This window comes from Malania oleifera, chromosome 2, assembly GCF_029873635.1.
Source record: "Malania oleifera isolate guangnan ecotype guangnan chromosome 2, ASM2987363v1, whole genome shotgun sequence".
In the NCBI taxonomy this organism is placed as follows: Eukaryota; Viridiplantae; Streptophyta; class Magnoliopsida; order Santalales; family Ximeniaceae; genus Malania; species Malania oleifera.
This window is the reverse complement of record NC_080418.1, coordinates 127,922,171-127,938,862: the sequence shown is the minus strand read 5'-3', so window position 1 is coordinate 127,938,862 and position 16,692 is coordinate 127,922,171. Positions and strand designations below refer to the sequence as shown.

The following is a 16,692-nucleotide window of genomic DNA, read 5'->3' as shown; positions in this document are numbered from 1 at the left end:
TTAATTAATGTAAGTTTATAAATTATAACTAATACACAATATTTATTCTTTTTATTGAAATTTAGCTACTGTTTTTTAATTTGTTTGGAAATGCATTATATAAGTCTTAAATTTTAAATGGGTTATTATCAGGATTAGACTATTAGCTACTAATACAAAATGAGTTATTGCCTAATTTGCCTGAAATATATGATGCATTATTTTTTCAATTAGGATACGGGATACCAAGTCTAAAATCTTAAATGGATTCTAGTTCTGGATGTGAGGCCTCGGCAAAGAAAGATCCCGCATGGAAGTATGCACATTTGGAGGATCAGAAAAATAGAAATAATTTGACTTGTAAAGTCACAAGGGGAGGAATATTTCGGGCAAAACAACACATTGTCAGAGGATTTCGAAATGTGAAAGAATGCTCTAAGTGCCCTACTCATGTACGTGAGGAGATTAAAAAGTACATATTGAAGAAAGATATGGAAAATGAGCAAAATGAGTTATTGCCTGACTTTGATGATATAGATCATTACGGTGAAGATGAAGATGATGAAGTTCAAGAAATTGACATTTGTGGCAAGAGAGTGCTTACTGGTGATGGAAGTAAAAGATCATACCAATCCAACTTGAAGAAACCAAAACAAAAGGCCTATAGACTTGTTTTTTACTCCCGATCCAAAGAAAGCGGTTCAAGCTAGGAAAGAAGGGAAGATGAAGCAAACATCAATAAATGAAGCGTGCAAGAAAGAACTAAGAAAAAAGGCAATGGGAGATTTTGCTAGGTGGATGTATGATGCTGGAATACCATTTAATGTTGTACGTCTGAGCAGCTTTGCAGTGGCACTTGAATCGATTGGACAATATGGTCTTGGAATAAAGCCACTTAGCTATCATGAAGTGAGAGTTCCTTACCTAAAGAAGGAAGTAAGTCGAATGAAAGAGTTGTTGAAGGTCCATAAGGAGGAATGGACAAAATATGGCTGCTCAATTATGTCTGATGGTTGTAGAGATTCGGTTGCTAATAAGGACATAATAAACTTCTAAGTGAACTCTCCAAGGGGATCAGTATTCATCAAGTCTATTGATGCTTCCAATCTTGTCAAGAATGCAGATAGAATGTACAGATTACTTGATGAGATGGTAGAGGAAATTGGAGAATCAAATGTGATTCAAGTGGTAACTGACAATGCGTCAAACTATGTTGCAGCAGGTAAGAACTTATTTCTAGAACTACTTTCTATAGTGTATATATTGTTTATTTTAATATTTTAATGGCTTCATTCCTTGATTTTTGAACAGGGAGATTGTTGGAAGCAAAGAGACCACATTTATATTGGACACCGTGTGCTACTCATTGCATTGATTTAATTTTGGAAGATATTGGGATGAAGCCTTCAATTCATGCAACTTTGAAAAGGGCAATTTTTTTGAATGGCTATATTTATAACCGTGTTGGCATTGTGAACTTGATGAGATAGTTCACTGGAGGAAAGGAGTTACTAAGACCTACAGTTACAAGATTTGCAACTGCCTTCATCACCCTTCGTTCAATCCACCTTCAAAAGAACAACTTGAGGAAGATGTTTACATTTGAAGATTGGAATACTACTAAATGAGCAAAGGAGGCAGCTGGCAAAAGAGCAGCTATTATTGTTTTGATGCCTACTTTTTGGAGTACCATCGTCTATGCTCTTAAGTTAACAGGTCCACTTGTTCGTGTACTCCGTTTGGTTGATGGGGAAAAGAAACCTGCAATGGGATACATTTATGAAGCAATGGATAGGGCTAAGGAAGCCATAGCTAAGGCTTTTGGTGAGAGAGAGGATAAATTCAAGGAGGCATTTAAAATTATTGATACGAGGTGGGGATGCCAACTCCATCAACCGTTGCATGCAGCTGCACACTACTTGAATCCAGAATTTTTCTATTCAAACCCCAACATTTTGCAAAATGAAGAAATTATGACAGGTTTGTACAAATGTATTGCAAGGTTACTACCAACTATTGAAATGCAAGATAAAGTTTCAAATGAGTTGGAAAAATACAATGCCGCTAGTGGCGTCTTTGGAATTAGTTTGGCAGTGAGACAAAGGAAGACAAAAGCACCAGGTAAAGTGGCATTTGTACTACCTCTTTCTTTTTGAAAATTATTTTTGCTATTTACCTAGTAGGTATTCATTTAAAATTTATTTTATAACAGCGCAATGGTGGATGGCATATGGATCAACAACTCCAAACTTGCAAAAGTTTGCTATGAAAATTCTTAGCCTCACGTGTAGTGCTACCGACTGCGAAAGAAATTGGAGCATATTCCAACATGTAAGTCATTAGTATATCATGGATTAATTATTAAAGAACAAGAACTACCAATCTACTGCTTTTTAGAATCATTATTAACCATATTACTTTAAACTTTTTGCAACTTCATAGCAAAAGGAGAAATAGGCTATCCCAGCAACGCTTGAATGATTTGGTATTTGTGAAATATAATCGAACTCTGAGGCGTCGATACGACAAATGTGACACCATTGATCCCATCCTCCTAAAGGTTGATGATAGTAATGAGTGGTTGATTGGTAGGAAGGATGGCGATTCTGATGAGGATGATGAACTTGTGTTTGAAGATGATAATTTGACTTGGGATTTTATTGCTAGAGCTGCGGGACTAAATAACCCCCCGCATCACACTAGATCAAGAATAAGTACAAATATGCCATCATCGTCTAGAGGAAGAGGAAGAGCTTCATCTAGTAGTGCAACCAATGCTAGAGGTCGGACCACAATGTTGGAACTTGTAGATGAGGATGAATCCAAGTAGATAGTGCAGAGGAGACGGAAGAGGAAAAAGATGTTGGAGAAAACAGTTCTGATGATGAAGAGGAAGATGACGATATCTTCGCCGACTTAGTTGATGATGAGTGATGAGTGATGAGTGATGAGTGATGATTGAGGAGGATTTTTAGATTTTATACTTTGAAATCTTTTATTGTACTCTTTTCTTTTGATGTTGAACTATGTTGAATTGTTGATGCTTTTGGGCTTCGTCTTGGCAATTTTATTAAATTTCCAATTTTGTTATTGAATGTTTTGGCATTTTAAATTCTAATATTACTAGATATTCATATGTTCATATATAAATTACCTCAAATAGATATTTTACACCATTTTAATAATTGTGCACCTCACCTTCGTGAGGCGCGCCTTTGCCTTGCGCCTCGCGCCTCAACTTCAAAGACCTTTTGCGCCTCGGCTCGCCTCGCGCCTCTGACTACTATGGGACGACCACCCGAAGTCCACCATTGGATGTGAACTTTATTTGCAGCAATTGAAGCTTCTCTTGGAAGCTATCATGGAAAGAGGATGACAACTTGCGAGTCAAAGAGTCTTGGTTTTTCAAGAAGCATAACAATTTGCAAGTCAAGAAGTCTTAGTATTTCAAGAAGCATTTATTTCATTTTAAGTTCCTAGACTCTACTATCATAATTATTCTAGTTCCTAGGCACCTATTTCCTATGACAAACTATTTCCTAGGAACTTCACTACCTATGTTTTAAATATTTTATTTTACCTTTATATTTTCTTTAATCTATTAAGAAGCCATGTGCAAGTCATGTGCATGCTCATGTAAGGCTATAAATATGCCATCACTTGTATTGTAAAAGGGATCTTTGCATTATCAATTAAAAAGAAAGTCTTTGCTTGAACTTGTGAATCTTGTTCCTCTCCTTGTGAGTGAGTAGTGTGAGGCTACGTTCAGTCTCCCCGGAGATTGGGTGGTGAGAGGCCACAACAACATCAACATCATCATCAACACACGGACGATCACCCGAAGTCCACCATTGGATGTGAACTTTATTTGCAGCAATTGAAGCTTCTCTTGGAAGCTAACTTGGAAAGAGGATGACAATTTGCAAGTCAAAAAGTCTGGGTTTTTCAAGAAGCCTTTATTTCATTTTAAGTTCCTAGACTCCACTATCATAATTATTCTAGTTCCTAGGCACCAATTTCCTATGACAAACTATTTCCCAGGAACTTCATTACCTATGTTTTAAATGATTTATTTTATCTTTGTATTTTCTTTAATCTCTTAAGAAGCCATGTGCAAGTCACGTGCATGCTCATGTAAGGCTATAAATATGTCATCACTTGTATTGTAAAAGATATCTTTGCATTATCAATTAAAAAGGAAGTCTTTGCTTGAACTTGTGAATTTTGTTCCTCTCCTTGTGAGTGAGTAGTGTGACGCTACGTTCCGTCTCCCCGGAGATTGGGTGGTGAGAGGCCACAACAATATTTACGTCATCATCAACACTACACGCCCACTCCTCTTTCATAGCTCACAGCCACACCCCTCCTCAAGCTTCATTCTTGTCTCAAGATTCTTAACGATCAACAAGTTCGTGGTGCGATCGAGTACTCGTGTGTCTTGGTGTTTGTCATTCCGAACCTTTTGGTAAGCTCGTTTCAATTCTTTGTTTGTGACCATCTAAAACAGCCCCTAAAAGAACCTTATAAGCCTTGAAACTCTACTTGAATCCTTGATTGAAAAAATCTTGTTATCTTCTTAGATTTTCAACATGAACATGCTTGCTAGTACCGTGCTTAGGGATATTTGATTTGTATGCTAGGACTTGTGATCTAAGACTTCTAATATAGCATCTTTTAAAGTGAACTTGATTACTTGAATGAAATGATCAACTAAGGGCTTTTAAACCAAATCATATACGTTTTCAAAATCTCAACAACTTGTGATCATTGGAATACGTTTGTGATGTTCATGCTTGGTTAATTCAATTCTTCCCACAGATTGTGATATTGTGTGTGCGCTACAAAGAGGGTCAGCCACAGGACTAGGGCTACTTAGAACCGTCCTATATCAATTTCCTATTTTTACTAAAATAACCAAAGATCTTTTAACATGTAATTTGCCACCAGAGTGTAGAAGCAGCATTTCTGACAGAATGTCATGTTTGACTAAAAAGCTTTTAGAAAATTGTCAATACTGCATTTGGCCATGAATTCAGCTCATGGGGTGCCAAACTCCATAAGCTAGTAAATTTTTAGTCGCACCAAAAAATAAGAGACAGAAAACCTGCAGAACTTAAGTTATACTTCTACAAGAGAAAATTGTAAATTTTCATCAAACCTGCAAAATTGCAAATTGGCTCAGATCTCAGTTTTGTTAAGAACCCAAACAAATATCATATCCCTTGCAATGAGCACAATGACCTAGCCAACACATTGAATATGATAAAATATGCCAGCAAGCACAATGACCTAGCCAACAGATTGAATATGATAAAATATGCCAGCAAGCAATGATGTCAAACCTGATTTTCTAATCGTATATTAAGAGCATCAATACTGGATATGCTACCCTGAGCCGTGACATCATGTGCAATGGCTTCTATCTGGTTTTTTACATCAAAGGAACAATCAACAAGAGATAATTTGAACAAATCCATTGCAATATCATGATAATGTTTGACATCAAAACATTGATGTGCACAAAAGATAATCTTTAAGTAGAAGAAAGCTCATAAAAAAACAAGTGGCGAGGAATAGTAGAATCCAACCACAAATAAAAGTCAAAAGGCAGTAACAAAGTTATTAGACAGTGCTAATATTGCTTTGAGTGGGAAGTGAGCACTTATCTTTCAAATTTTTTCGCTTTCACAGCAATTTTAATTTTTTCCAGATATGTATGATTTTAAAATCTACAGATTATTACTTTTGTAATTCTATTCATTCATAGAAAAACTACATCAATGGACATTTTATATGATTTTCCATTTGATCCTCCTTTTCATTCATGAGAAAACCCTGCCAATATACGTTCAATACCATTACCAATAGAATCACAATAAAAAGTCAATCAGGACCATTGCATCTTCCTAAAACCTTCAGGCTACTTTTGCCCTCACTATTCTAGATTGTCGAAGATTGAGTAGACACCCATTTCAGCCACTGTTATTTGTCAGCTGCCCAACTTGTTTTCAGAAACCATTCAGCTTAATGGACTAGGGATGGGCATGGTTTGATTAACCAAACCATGCCCCTCAAACCCTTCACAAAACCAAAATTTCAGCTCACCAGCAATTGCAAACTGAAAACGAACCATTTTAAATGGTTAACCAAAATTCAGTTAACCAATTTTCAGACCAATATCCAATGGTCAACCAAACCAAACCAAACTGTCAGGTCTAATGTACAAAGTTAAAGGACGAAAAGTTAATATTTTTCTTGCATAATAATCAACATGTAAATTTTAATATATGTATTATTAAAATTTAAGCATCAAACTTAGCACGATACAATCGTTTCATTTGATTTTGCAGTTTGATTCAGTTTTGCAGCTTGGTTTGGTTTTTTGGTTTTTCTTGCCCACCCTATGATGGACCACTATTGGCCATCTAATCTAATTGCCAAATTAACTACCAAACTGGAATGCTGATACTCATCAAATAAAAATGCATCAACAGAGGCTATTCCCAAAATTCCATTCCACTATATCAATTTCTAACCAAACACCTTCCTTCCTAACTTCAGCAATTCAGTTGGTCTAATTTTGCAAATAACTATGACGCCTTATATTTTTAGGTCATTAAAACCCTTCGAACTCAAGTTCTCTATGTCTTACCCATTAGAAATGAATGATAGTAACTCTTCAAACCTTTTACAATTTCATCATCCTTCCCAAAGTTCTCATATCATCACTATCAGTGTTTTAAAAGGCATTTGTAAGGCGCACCTTGAGGCATTTTGGGCTTAAAACACCCTAGGGCATAATTGGAAAGGCGAAAAGCCTAAAATGTGTACGCCTCAGGGGAAAAAGCTCGCATTTTGCGCCTCAAATTGGAAGGCGTAAGGATGGCCTGATTAAAACATAAATAAATAAATAAAAAGGAACCAAAACCTATCATTTAAAGTCTAAAACCCATCGACAAAGCTTCTTCCTCCCTCTCTCGACGAAGCTTCTGTAGACGATTCCTCCAGCTCCTTCTCCCTCACCGACGACTCGACGTAGCTCTTCGACAATTCCTCCGGCTCCTTCTCCCTCTCCAACGACTCGACGAAGCTTCCGTAGCTCCGACAATTCCTCCAGCTCCTTCTTCCTCTCCGACGACTCGACGACTGCTTCCAACGATTCCTCCAAGCTTCTCGTTCCTCTCCGACGACTCCATGACTGCTTCTGACAATTCCTCCAAACTTCTCGTGTCTCTCTGATGAGTCAAGGATCCCTTCCAAGCTTTGATCTGCCTCCAACAACTCCTTTGAGCCTCTCATCTCCCTGCAGCGACCCTATACAACCTCTCTGCTTCGAGATTTCATCTCAGTCTGAGGTCATTGTTTCAGATTTCAATCTTCAGTTTTAAGTTCCTGCTGCAGCTGCTGATTGTTCCTGTTCAATAAACAAAAACATGTCTAAAGGTGATTCAGACATGATACTTGGGTGAAAATTTTCAAATTTCAGTTTTTCTCTTCTTTTTGTAAAGTTATGGCTCATGATTATTTTTAACATGCATTGTTTGAGTTTGTTAGCTAAAATTGGCCTATATGATACATAAGAATTATGTTTTTATTTTTTTCCCCATATTTCTAATTTTTTTCTCATTTTTATACTATATATAAATTTATTTTATTTATTAATTATTTTAAAAAATACAGTCCCAAAATGCTTACGCCTCAACGCCTTGAGGCTTACGCCTCACCTTACGCCTTCGCCTTTTAAAACATTGATCACTATAAATGCTTGCAATCCAACCATTTTCTGTAGTTAAGATTTTAAAGTTTCAAAGAAAAATAAACACTCGCAATATGTTTTCTTGATTTAAGCTTTTATAAATTTATGAAATGCAATTGATTTGACCTAGGTTTCCAAGTATGACAGAAATTTAAAATATTTTCAGAATTTTCAGCATTAGAATGATGTTAAGAACTTGATATTAAAATTCCTCTACTGTACAACCACTGAGGAAACGATTCGAAAAATGGTACCACTTTTAAGGAAGCTTTATATCAATTCCCTATTCATATCCTATAAAACTATAATGAAGTGAACCCAACCATTCCATATGAGCTACACAAATCAGTTACAAAAATAGCAACAATTTCAAGTAATCATGTAATCGTACAGAATTTAAACATTGTTTGTTCTGCATGAGAAATTCAGGAGAAGGCCTAATGCCAGAAGCCACATAACAATAAAATCCTATTCCATTAAACACAATAAGATGGGAGTCATACCATTTAAACTGCACCACTCAAAACAAAAGATTGTGAATAACACAAGTTTTTTATCATTCAATATAAATATATAATAAAGCTTACAACGCTCCTGTAGAAGGTTATCTGAGGAACTGTATATTTTGTTCCAAGCTTGGACTGTTCATCAGCAACATTATTGACCACACCATAATAAATTTTTCCATCATACTGGTTTCTGCAACCCCGCAACTCAAACTGAAGATAGGCAAGCTCCTTGTTTATCTTAAAAAGATAATCACTGAATAGCTGTTGATGAGTACCTGTAACAACAGTCCAGAGTTCAACAAAAAAACTATTGACGTATATGTGGAAAAAAAAAAAAGAACAAATATTTTAATTATATCAACTATCAAGTAATCTGCATCCATACTTCTTCTATTGTACAATATACTGTCTATAATAAATATTGACACCTAATTTTTTGAACAATCCCTTTGAAAGAGAAAAACCAGCATTTTTTGACGAACACTTTGCGCCCAAACTAAAAGGAAATGTGGGGCTATGGCTGAAACTCAAGAAGCACTTCCATAACTGAACCCTGGTCATCAAATTGCAAGAAATTTGAACTTTCTTCATGGCCTAAAGGCCCTAAACAACTGTTAAGCTTAAATGAAGGCACATTACATCATTTTACATGCATTCCCTATATAATTATTGGTTGTATGGCAAAGCTAACGCAATTTTTATCCAAAAAACAAAATAAAAGTAAAACTAATTCAAATATAAATATATATTAGATATTCCATAAGATAGAAATGTTCCATAACTAATTCAAAACTACTTATACATTATAGTCATAACTATTCCTTTGGTGTCTATTTTTTTTAACATCCTAAAATGTTCCTATACAAATTCTAAATTTCAAAAATATATTATTATCACTTGGCCTAATTGGCCAAACAACTTATAATAGTTCCTGGTAAAATAGAAAATAAATGTTGGCCAAAAGGAAAAAGCATTTTCCATTAATTAAGAATGATTAGATTTATGAAATCTTATCTAGAAAATGAAATATATATTGCACATGCATTGTATGTGTCCAATGACTAGCATACTAAAAAAAAACTTGAGACAACTAACAAAGTAATCAGTCCAGTACATTAAGCCAGTTCTATGATTTTAATGGGGGTTAAGGCTTTCTGAGAAAGGAAAAATAGAACATTTGGATTTGGTGACCTGTTCCATGAATTAAAAGATTTAGGCATCAGTCCTCAGGGATTCTACAACAAGAAGCTTAAAAGGATAAACCTTAAAAAACTTTTGTGCTGGAGAGAGCATTGCCATATGACAATTAAATTACACCTTTTAACATTGTTGTATGGAGCTTGAATCAGTCAATTGTCACCAAATGGCATTTGAAAGAGAAATTTTGGTGTAATATGTATGTGTTATCATAAGTAGAGAAAAAATATAAAGGACATTCATTAGAAATCCTCGAAGTCTTTTGATCCTTTCTTTAAACAAGTGCTAAGAATTGCATAAAAACTCAAGAGTTCAAGGGTGCATTTATTTATTTTTGCTTTTCTTGTTTTTTTTGTTGATAAATGCTTCATTTTTGTAGTAAAGCTAAGAAAATGAAAATCTAATTTCAATTTAATACCGAAAGCAAAAGGGAAAGAGAAAAAAAAATTTAAAGTTCAGTCGTTACTGATTTCTAAAAAATGAGAAATTCAACAATAGTAAGCTAAGTTCGTTATACCACTTGTGCAAAAACAATAAATGATAAATCTAGACAATTTTGCTGTATCTACACACTTATAGCAGATACAGACACATGAGAGAGAGAGAGAGAGAGAGAGAGAGAGAGAGAGAGAGAGAGAGAGAGAGAGAGAGAGAGAGACCTGGGCTTTTTCCGGTGAGTCCTTCGAAGATTCTGTGGAAGTCCTGCTCCTTGAGCGGGCCCCGAGAAAGGGAAGATTGAATAAGGGTGTGATGTCTCCAGTTCAGCGCGGACATCTTCTTCAATGGCGAGTGGAAAACCTTGTATAGGAGAAGATTAGGGTTTTGGAGCAAAATGGAGAGTGTTTAGGCATTGAAGCCCTAGGACGGATTACCGGGACGACGGTTCAAACACAAAGAGGATTCGAGAATAGACAGACTTGGGATCCGATTGAGAATTGCAGCTGATGCAGGGTGAGGGTTTGAGATGTCGGGATACATTCGCGGGCGATAGTGACCGAAGATCGAAGAACTGCGCCGTCCCACGTTAGAAATGGCGGGAAACACTGAAATTACTCGGGAATGACACGTACTCTCATAACAAGAGACTAAATTTCAAGGAGTTTTTTCCGTTTTAACTTTTTTTAAAAAAAATATATTAAATAATACCTCATTCTGGGAAGTATTTCCCAAAATGACTCTGACGTAATCTCGCTAGTCCAAGTAACGATTTTTAACCAAATCTCGCTACTCCAAGTAGCGAGTTTTACTCTTTCATAAAGGGCTCGTGGTGACACGTGGCAATTCTCGCTACTCCAAGTAGCGAGATTTAATTGGGAGAAGTAACACTCTGGCAGCCACGTTTCGACGCGTGTAACTGTCTGCAAACCATAATTTGACGCGTGTTAAATCTCGCTACTCTAAGTAGCGAGATTTTGTTGTGATAATTAATGCTCTGCCATCTCCTTTTGAATTACCTCCACCCGGATTTCGACACGTGGCAAATATCGCTACTCCAAGTAGCGAGATTTTGTTGTGATAATTAATGCTCTGCCATCTCCTTTTGAATTACCTCCACCCGGATTTCGACGCGTGGCAAATCTCGCTACTCCAAGTAGCGAGATTTGCTTCAGAATAACCTCGCCAGTTCTTCCTCCTTTCTTGCGCGAACAGAGTCTGTTGCAGAGCCGAGCAAGTGACCATTGAAGGAAGACAGCCGAGCAGGTGACCGTTGCGGGCTTCATCACATTACAAGTTATATAAGGAGATTGAGTAAGTTATATTTTCCATGTTCAGTGTTTAGATTTTTACGTTATTTTTATTTCATCGAAAGCTTTGATAATCCGAGAGAAAGTTTGTGATTTGTGTTAAAAGAATCGTGGACAAACACTGCTCTTAAGGTTTGTATTTCATTGTTTTGGTATTTAGATTTAATTTTTTGTTGATAATATTTTATTTGTATTTTATTGTTTGGGTATTTGAATTTAATTTGTTGCTGATAATATTTTATTTTTTCCATTCAAATTGTTGTTCAATATTTATTTATTTATTTTGAATTGTTGTTTCATTGTAAAATGCATTATCTTTCCTGCCTTAAAAATTTTTGAAGTTTCATCCACTCACAAAATTTGTTAAATTTCCTTCTACTCTTTTGAATATAATTGTGCAATTATAATTAGATCATATGGTTTACTTTCAAAATGGAAAATTTTGTTATTTAATTCTTAAATTTTCTTGTACTGTTTTTAATATAATTGGGCACATCCACTAAAGTTGTGAACATAACATGTAAATTGTGTGATTTTAATTGATACTTTCAGTTAATGTGAGTGCACATTATAATTATAAATTGTATTGTCATATGTATAAGATCTTAGGATCTTATACCTTATTATCCGGGTTATTAATAATTATGTTGAAAATTTTAAAATAAAAAATTCCGACTCTTATATTAATGCTAAAGAACAAAAAAAAAAAATGTGATATTTTTATAATGTACAAAAAAAGAATCTGAAAATTGAGAATTATTTTCTAAACATTGAACACATCCTTAGGTTTTTCTCTTCCCTTTATTTTTTTCTTTTTTCCAGTTAATTTAGGGCTATTTGAAAAATTAAAATTTGACAATATGTTTGGTTAATATTTATGAAAATTAATATAACTTAAATTTTATAATTAAAAAATATTTATGTATTATTTTAAAATCAATTGATATTTTAAATATATAATTAAAAAATAAAATTACAAAGAATATATAATAAAAATATTATAAAAATAAAAATAAAATTTATTATAATTATTTTAATTAATTGTTGTACCATCCAAATTTATTTTATAATAAAATCTTTTTTTTACATGACAATTGAAAAATTGTGAAAAATATTATATTATTGCTTTTATAATTTTATATATATATATATATCTTAATTTGAATTCTATTTAAATTTTTTTCATAATCAGTTAAAATTGAAAATAAAAACTGGAAAAAGGACCACATTAAAGAAACATATTTATATTATGTTGTCGTTTTCACTTTTTCTAATCTTTACTCAAATTATTTTATTTTTATTTTAGGATTTATGAATTAGTTCTTCAAGAAACAATAAAAAAAAAAATTAGGGCCAGCACAGCACCAGATGCATTCTATATATATATATATAATATTGTTGGATGTACGTATTCTCAATTTCAAAAGTTAACTCATAGGTAAATCTTTCCAAAATACTTAATAATTGATTGTTAGTACCTTCACAATTAATTCCAATAAGATCTCTCTCAACATGAGAGCCTCAATTTTAAACCAATCTGAGAATAGTTAAAAACATGTTTTGACACTAGTATTTTGGGGGGCGAGGATGTTTGAAATATAGATAGATATATATACAGATATATATATATGGATGTGTGTGATGTTGTAGGCTATGAAAAAAAATGTTGCTGCTTTGGGATATGTGCGTGTGTAGCTATGAAAATGAAAGAAAATTTATTACCCTCTTGGTCTGCCTACTCAAGGAATCCAGCTATAATGTGACTTGTTGTAGGACATCAATGAGGTTATCCATCTCTTAGAGCAGCATGATAAGGTTGTACGTATGTTTGAAAATAGTTTATGGAGGGTGAAGAGTTTTCTTAGTTCCAGCTTCATAGCATAAATTTCTTTTTGTATTTTGTCACCCAAACTCAAAAGGCATATACTGGTTTCAAACAATCACTCAATTCTAACTCACCCGCAAAATCACTACACAGAGGCAATGTTCACAGAATCAGCAAACTCTAGCTATGAAAGGTTATCTCAACCCATCCTCTGCATTAGGCCTCATATGTAATAGAACAATGGCTTTAACCAATATATAAATAGAGTTCCTCCCCTCCGAGGCAATGCTACACTACACAGGAAAATGCCAAAAAAGAAAGGTGACTTGAATAGTGGACCATCATTAGAATCCTAAAGTAGCAGAAGACAATTCGTTGGATTACCCGAGTATTTGGTTGGTTGCAGCAGTTCTCAAAAAAGTGCGGGTTCTTAGGGATCACATTAAAATAAAAATTTCATGAAAAAAGCCCCATATGTATAGATCCTAGGGTGGGGGTGCCTGAGGAGCCCACAGTCGACAGAGCACCATTAAAGATCCAATGGTATGAGGGCGAAGCCGGCCGACTCGTAACAGTCGATTGACGCTGACTGGCGAAACACTATAGAGATGATAATTAAAAGGTCACATATTATAGGAAGTAATAATGAGTTTTTTCTCTCGGAAATTTATGTATTTTTTCACCAATAATCGATATATATGTAGTGTTCACATTTAAAAGCACTTGCAATAAGACAATCCCATTACCCATTTCATGTTGCATGGGATGTTATGCGGAGCCTAAGTAAACATTTGACAAACGATCCATTCAACTCCTGTGAGTATAGATGTTGTGGGATTAGCAATGACTCCTCAAAAGGGCTACTTAAACAAATGAACTTCAAATTAAGTGGCAAAAGACCAACACATAAATGAGGCAGAGTACGACGTAACCATTTGAAAAAAATATTACTCTTTTTAAGAGCACTCATTAATCGTTCTTTGGAGTCGAAGTTGAATTACAATTTTGGAAAAATACGAAGATATGTCCTATGGGAAAATCAATAATATTCATGTTGTTTATTCATAGGACGCTGAAATGCATCTATATATTTCTTCATGACGAAGTTAGGTCCAAACTCTAAGTTCTTCATTCCTTAGACTTTGTTTAGGAGAGATAGAGATGGGGGGGGGAGTCCTTTATGATAGAGTATTGTTATTCGTTTTTGCATTACACATCACTTATACATACAATTTTGTTGTGGTAGGTTTGTTTTATTCTCGATCGCTGATCTAAACTGGCCGGAAGCTCAAGCAGTGATCCAGTAACGGTATTTGATATATAGGGGAACATATAACAGCATTAGATGGTGTTAGGTATAGTAGTCGGCCAGTTCGACTTATTCGAATTGGCCAGAGGTGTAAATAAGTAAATTTTATATACGCAGATATATAAATGTTTGCATATGATCCAGATCAATTGCATTTGGGGATGTTGACGACAAGAGACAAGGATGAGAGAGTGGAGAGGTAAATAATACAGAGTTCTACGAGGATGGTTCCGGATATTTTATCAGATGATTATGGTTGCGTATTTGATTGGACGCAAACTGTGTCGGTGAGAACATTTTTTTTATTTAACGATTGCAATTGTATGTCGAGAGCATATTCCTTCAAAACACATGGGTGCGTATGTAATTGCAGTTAGGAAAAAAGATTGAGCACGCGGACAGAAATGGGTGAGTCAGGTGAAGAAAGCCGAACAAAAAATCAGGTCTGCGATGTTTGGTAAGGAGGTTAGTGCTATGTCCCACGGCATTTAATGAATATACGGGATCGCCATTCCAGCCGGCGGAGTAGTACGAAGCAACTGTCCTCACGAAGGGGAAGAAGGGGGAGGGCGCGAGAAAGAGGCAGAGTCCCGGGCCGCGGGGGAGACCAGCAGCGGGTGGGAAAGGCGAAAAGAAGAAGGGGACATTGAGAACCGGGAACGGGACCTATGAAATTACGATGATGTTCATACGATTGAAGACGAACAAATGAACGAGCAGGGAGGAAATGGGTTGGAAGGGTTAATGATGTTCAAGATTATGTGAACTTACCTCACAATGACACGGACGGAATCAACGTTTGACAGAATTCATCGGAGAGCTTACGACAGATGTACGGTCAAGAGGGTTGACCTACTGCTGCAGATTTAACTGCGGCGGGATTCGATGAAGATTACCATACGCGTCACTCGTTGGGGAAGAATCCTCTGGTTGAGTGTAAGGGGATGCTCTTCGGTTTTGAAGGATCAGTGCGACCAGTGCGAATAATATCACGCTCACACGCACCATGACTTCCATGTTGGTGCGATCTACTCCTGAGTTAGTTGTGGGTTGCAGGTGTTAAGGACCACGACTTGCGCGTGGAGATTGAGGGCCTGATCGGATGATACAAAGTTTCGAAATCAAACCCACAATCTAGTGGTACGCATACGTGTCTGAATGAACTTTATATCGCAGAGGACAATAACCAAAATCATGTCGTCCCTCATTGCATTACTGCGGGAGATGTGAATATGATCAGGGGAGACTGCGGCGACGTCGATCGCCTTACATTGAAGGAGTTCATGATCGTGATCAGGATTCAATATCTTATAAGAAGGTTTGGTTGGGCAAACAGAAGGCAAAGCCAAGGCTTCGGTGATCGGGGAGAAGAAGACAATAGGAGTGAAACATTACCGATAAGGGGATGGAAGCAGGGCGAGTGGAGTGGAAAATAATGGGATACAGTCAGGTGGAGAGGTCACTCCGGTTTTCCAGGGTAGCCACTTAACACGCGCAACCTTAGTATCTGTATTTGGTCATTTTGCTAGCATCTATTCAGGGTTTTCTCACTGCCCTCCGTTAATAGGGGGACGGGACACACTTGTACGGTAAGTACAAGAGCAAAACTCCTTATTGCGACGGGTGCTGCCCCGTGCAAATAGGCAAATATTCCCTTGCATTCGCTATTGTGCAAAGAGGAAGCCTCGACACATGGAATTGGATTCTGTGTTCTCTACGTCTGATTACGGACAGGGACGACATTTGCCTCATATCAGATCGCGGACATCCAGGGAATTATCGCCTTGCGGTGTGATGAGCACAAATCCTGATTGCAACCAACACGTGGACCACGATTTGCCTTCGACATGTCGAGGTAAGCAACTGGAAGACGAAGTTGAGGTGAAGTTCGAGGTCGGGAATATGACAGGCGAAGAATGGGCTGAGCGAGCCGGGGAAGGGAGCATCAGGTGAGAGAAGAAAAAACACATTTGACACCTGGATGGAGAGGATATTCAACGAGGGTGGAGAGAGAGGCCAAGTAGTTCTTCGATCAGGATCCTCCTCATATGGGACTCAGTGCCACGACGGTGGAAAGAGGTATGGAAACATGACCCAACTGGTGATGGAGGTTTCAACGCTGTCCTAAAAGGCGCACGTAGCCTTCCCCTTAAAGCTCTCGTGCCAATAACATTTTGATCGAGTTGCCACATACTTTAATAGCTGACGGGAGGAGTCTGCTCGTAACGCAATATCTGGAGGAAATACGTTAACTCTGTATATATTGCTAACGATGGAAAGAAGGAAGCTGAAGGCGACCGGACAACGAGTCACGACGTTCAACCGGTCTAGGGGTACTTTTAGCATCACGACCGCGCAGTGGGGACCCCATA

At 36.5% G+C, this 16,692-nt stretch overlaps 1 protein-coding gene across 2 annotated transcripts in view; it reads right to left on the bottom strand.

Moving 5' to 3' along the window:
• Positions 1 to 10,507, bottom strand: part of LOC131148023 (uncharacterized) — a 31,358-nt gene extending 20,851 nt beyond the window's left edge. Inside the window, exons 1-3 of one of the 2 annotated variants that reach the window (XM_058097766.1) lie at positions 10,101 to 10,507; positions 8,323 to 8,519; positions 5,322 to 5,402 (exon numbers count right to left, since the gene is read on the bottom strand). In XM_058097766.1, the coding sequence (XP_057953749.1) occupies positions 5,322 to 5,402; positions 8,323 to 8,519; positions 10,101 to 10,215 (393 nt within the window). In that variant the 5' untranslated portion in view covers positions 10,216 to 10,507. The remainder of the gene's footprint in view (positions 1 to 5,321; positions 5,403 to 8,322; positions 8,520 to 10,100) is intronic. The other variant, XM_058097767.1, reaches the window with a different exon arrangement.
• Positions 10,508 to 16,692: the final 6,185 nt, after the last annotated feature.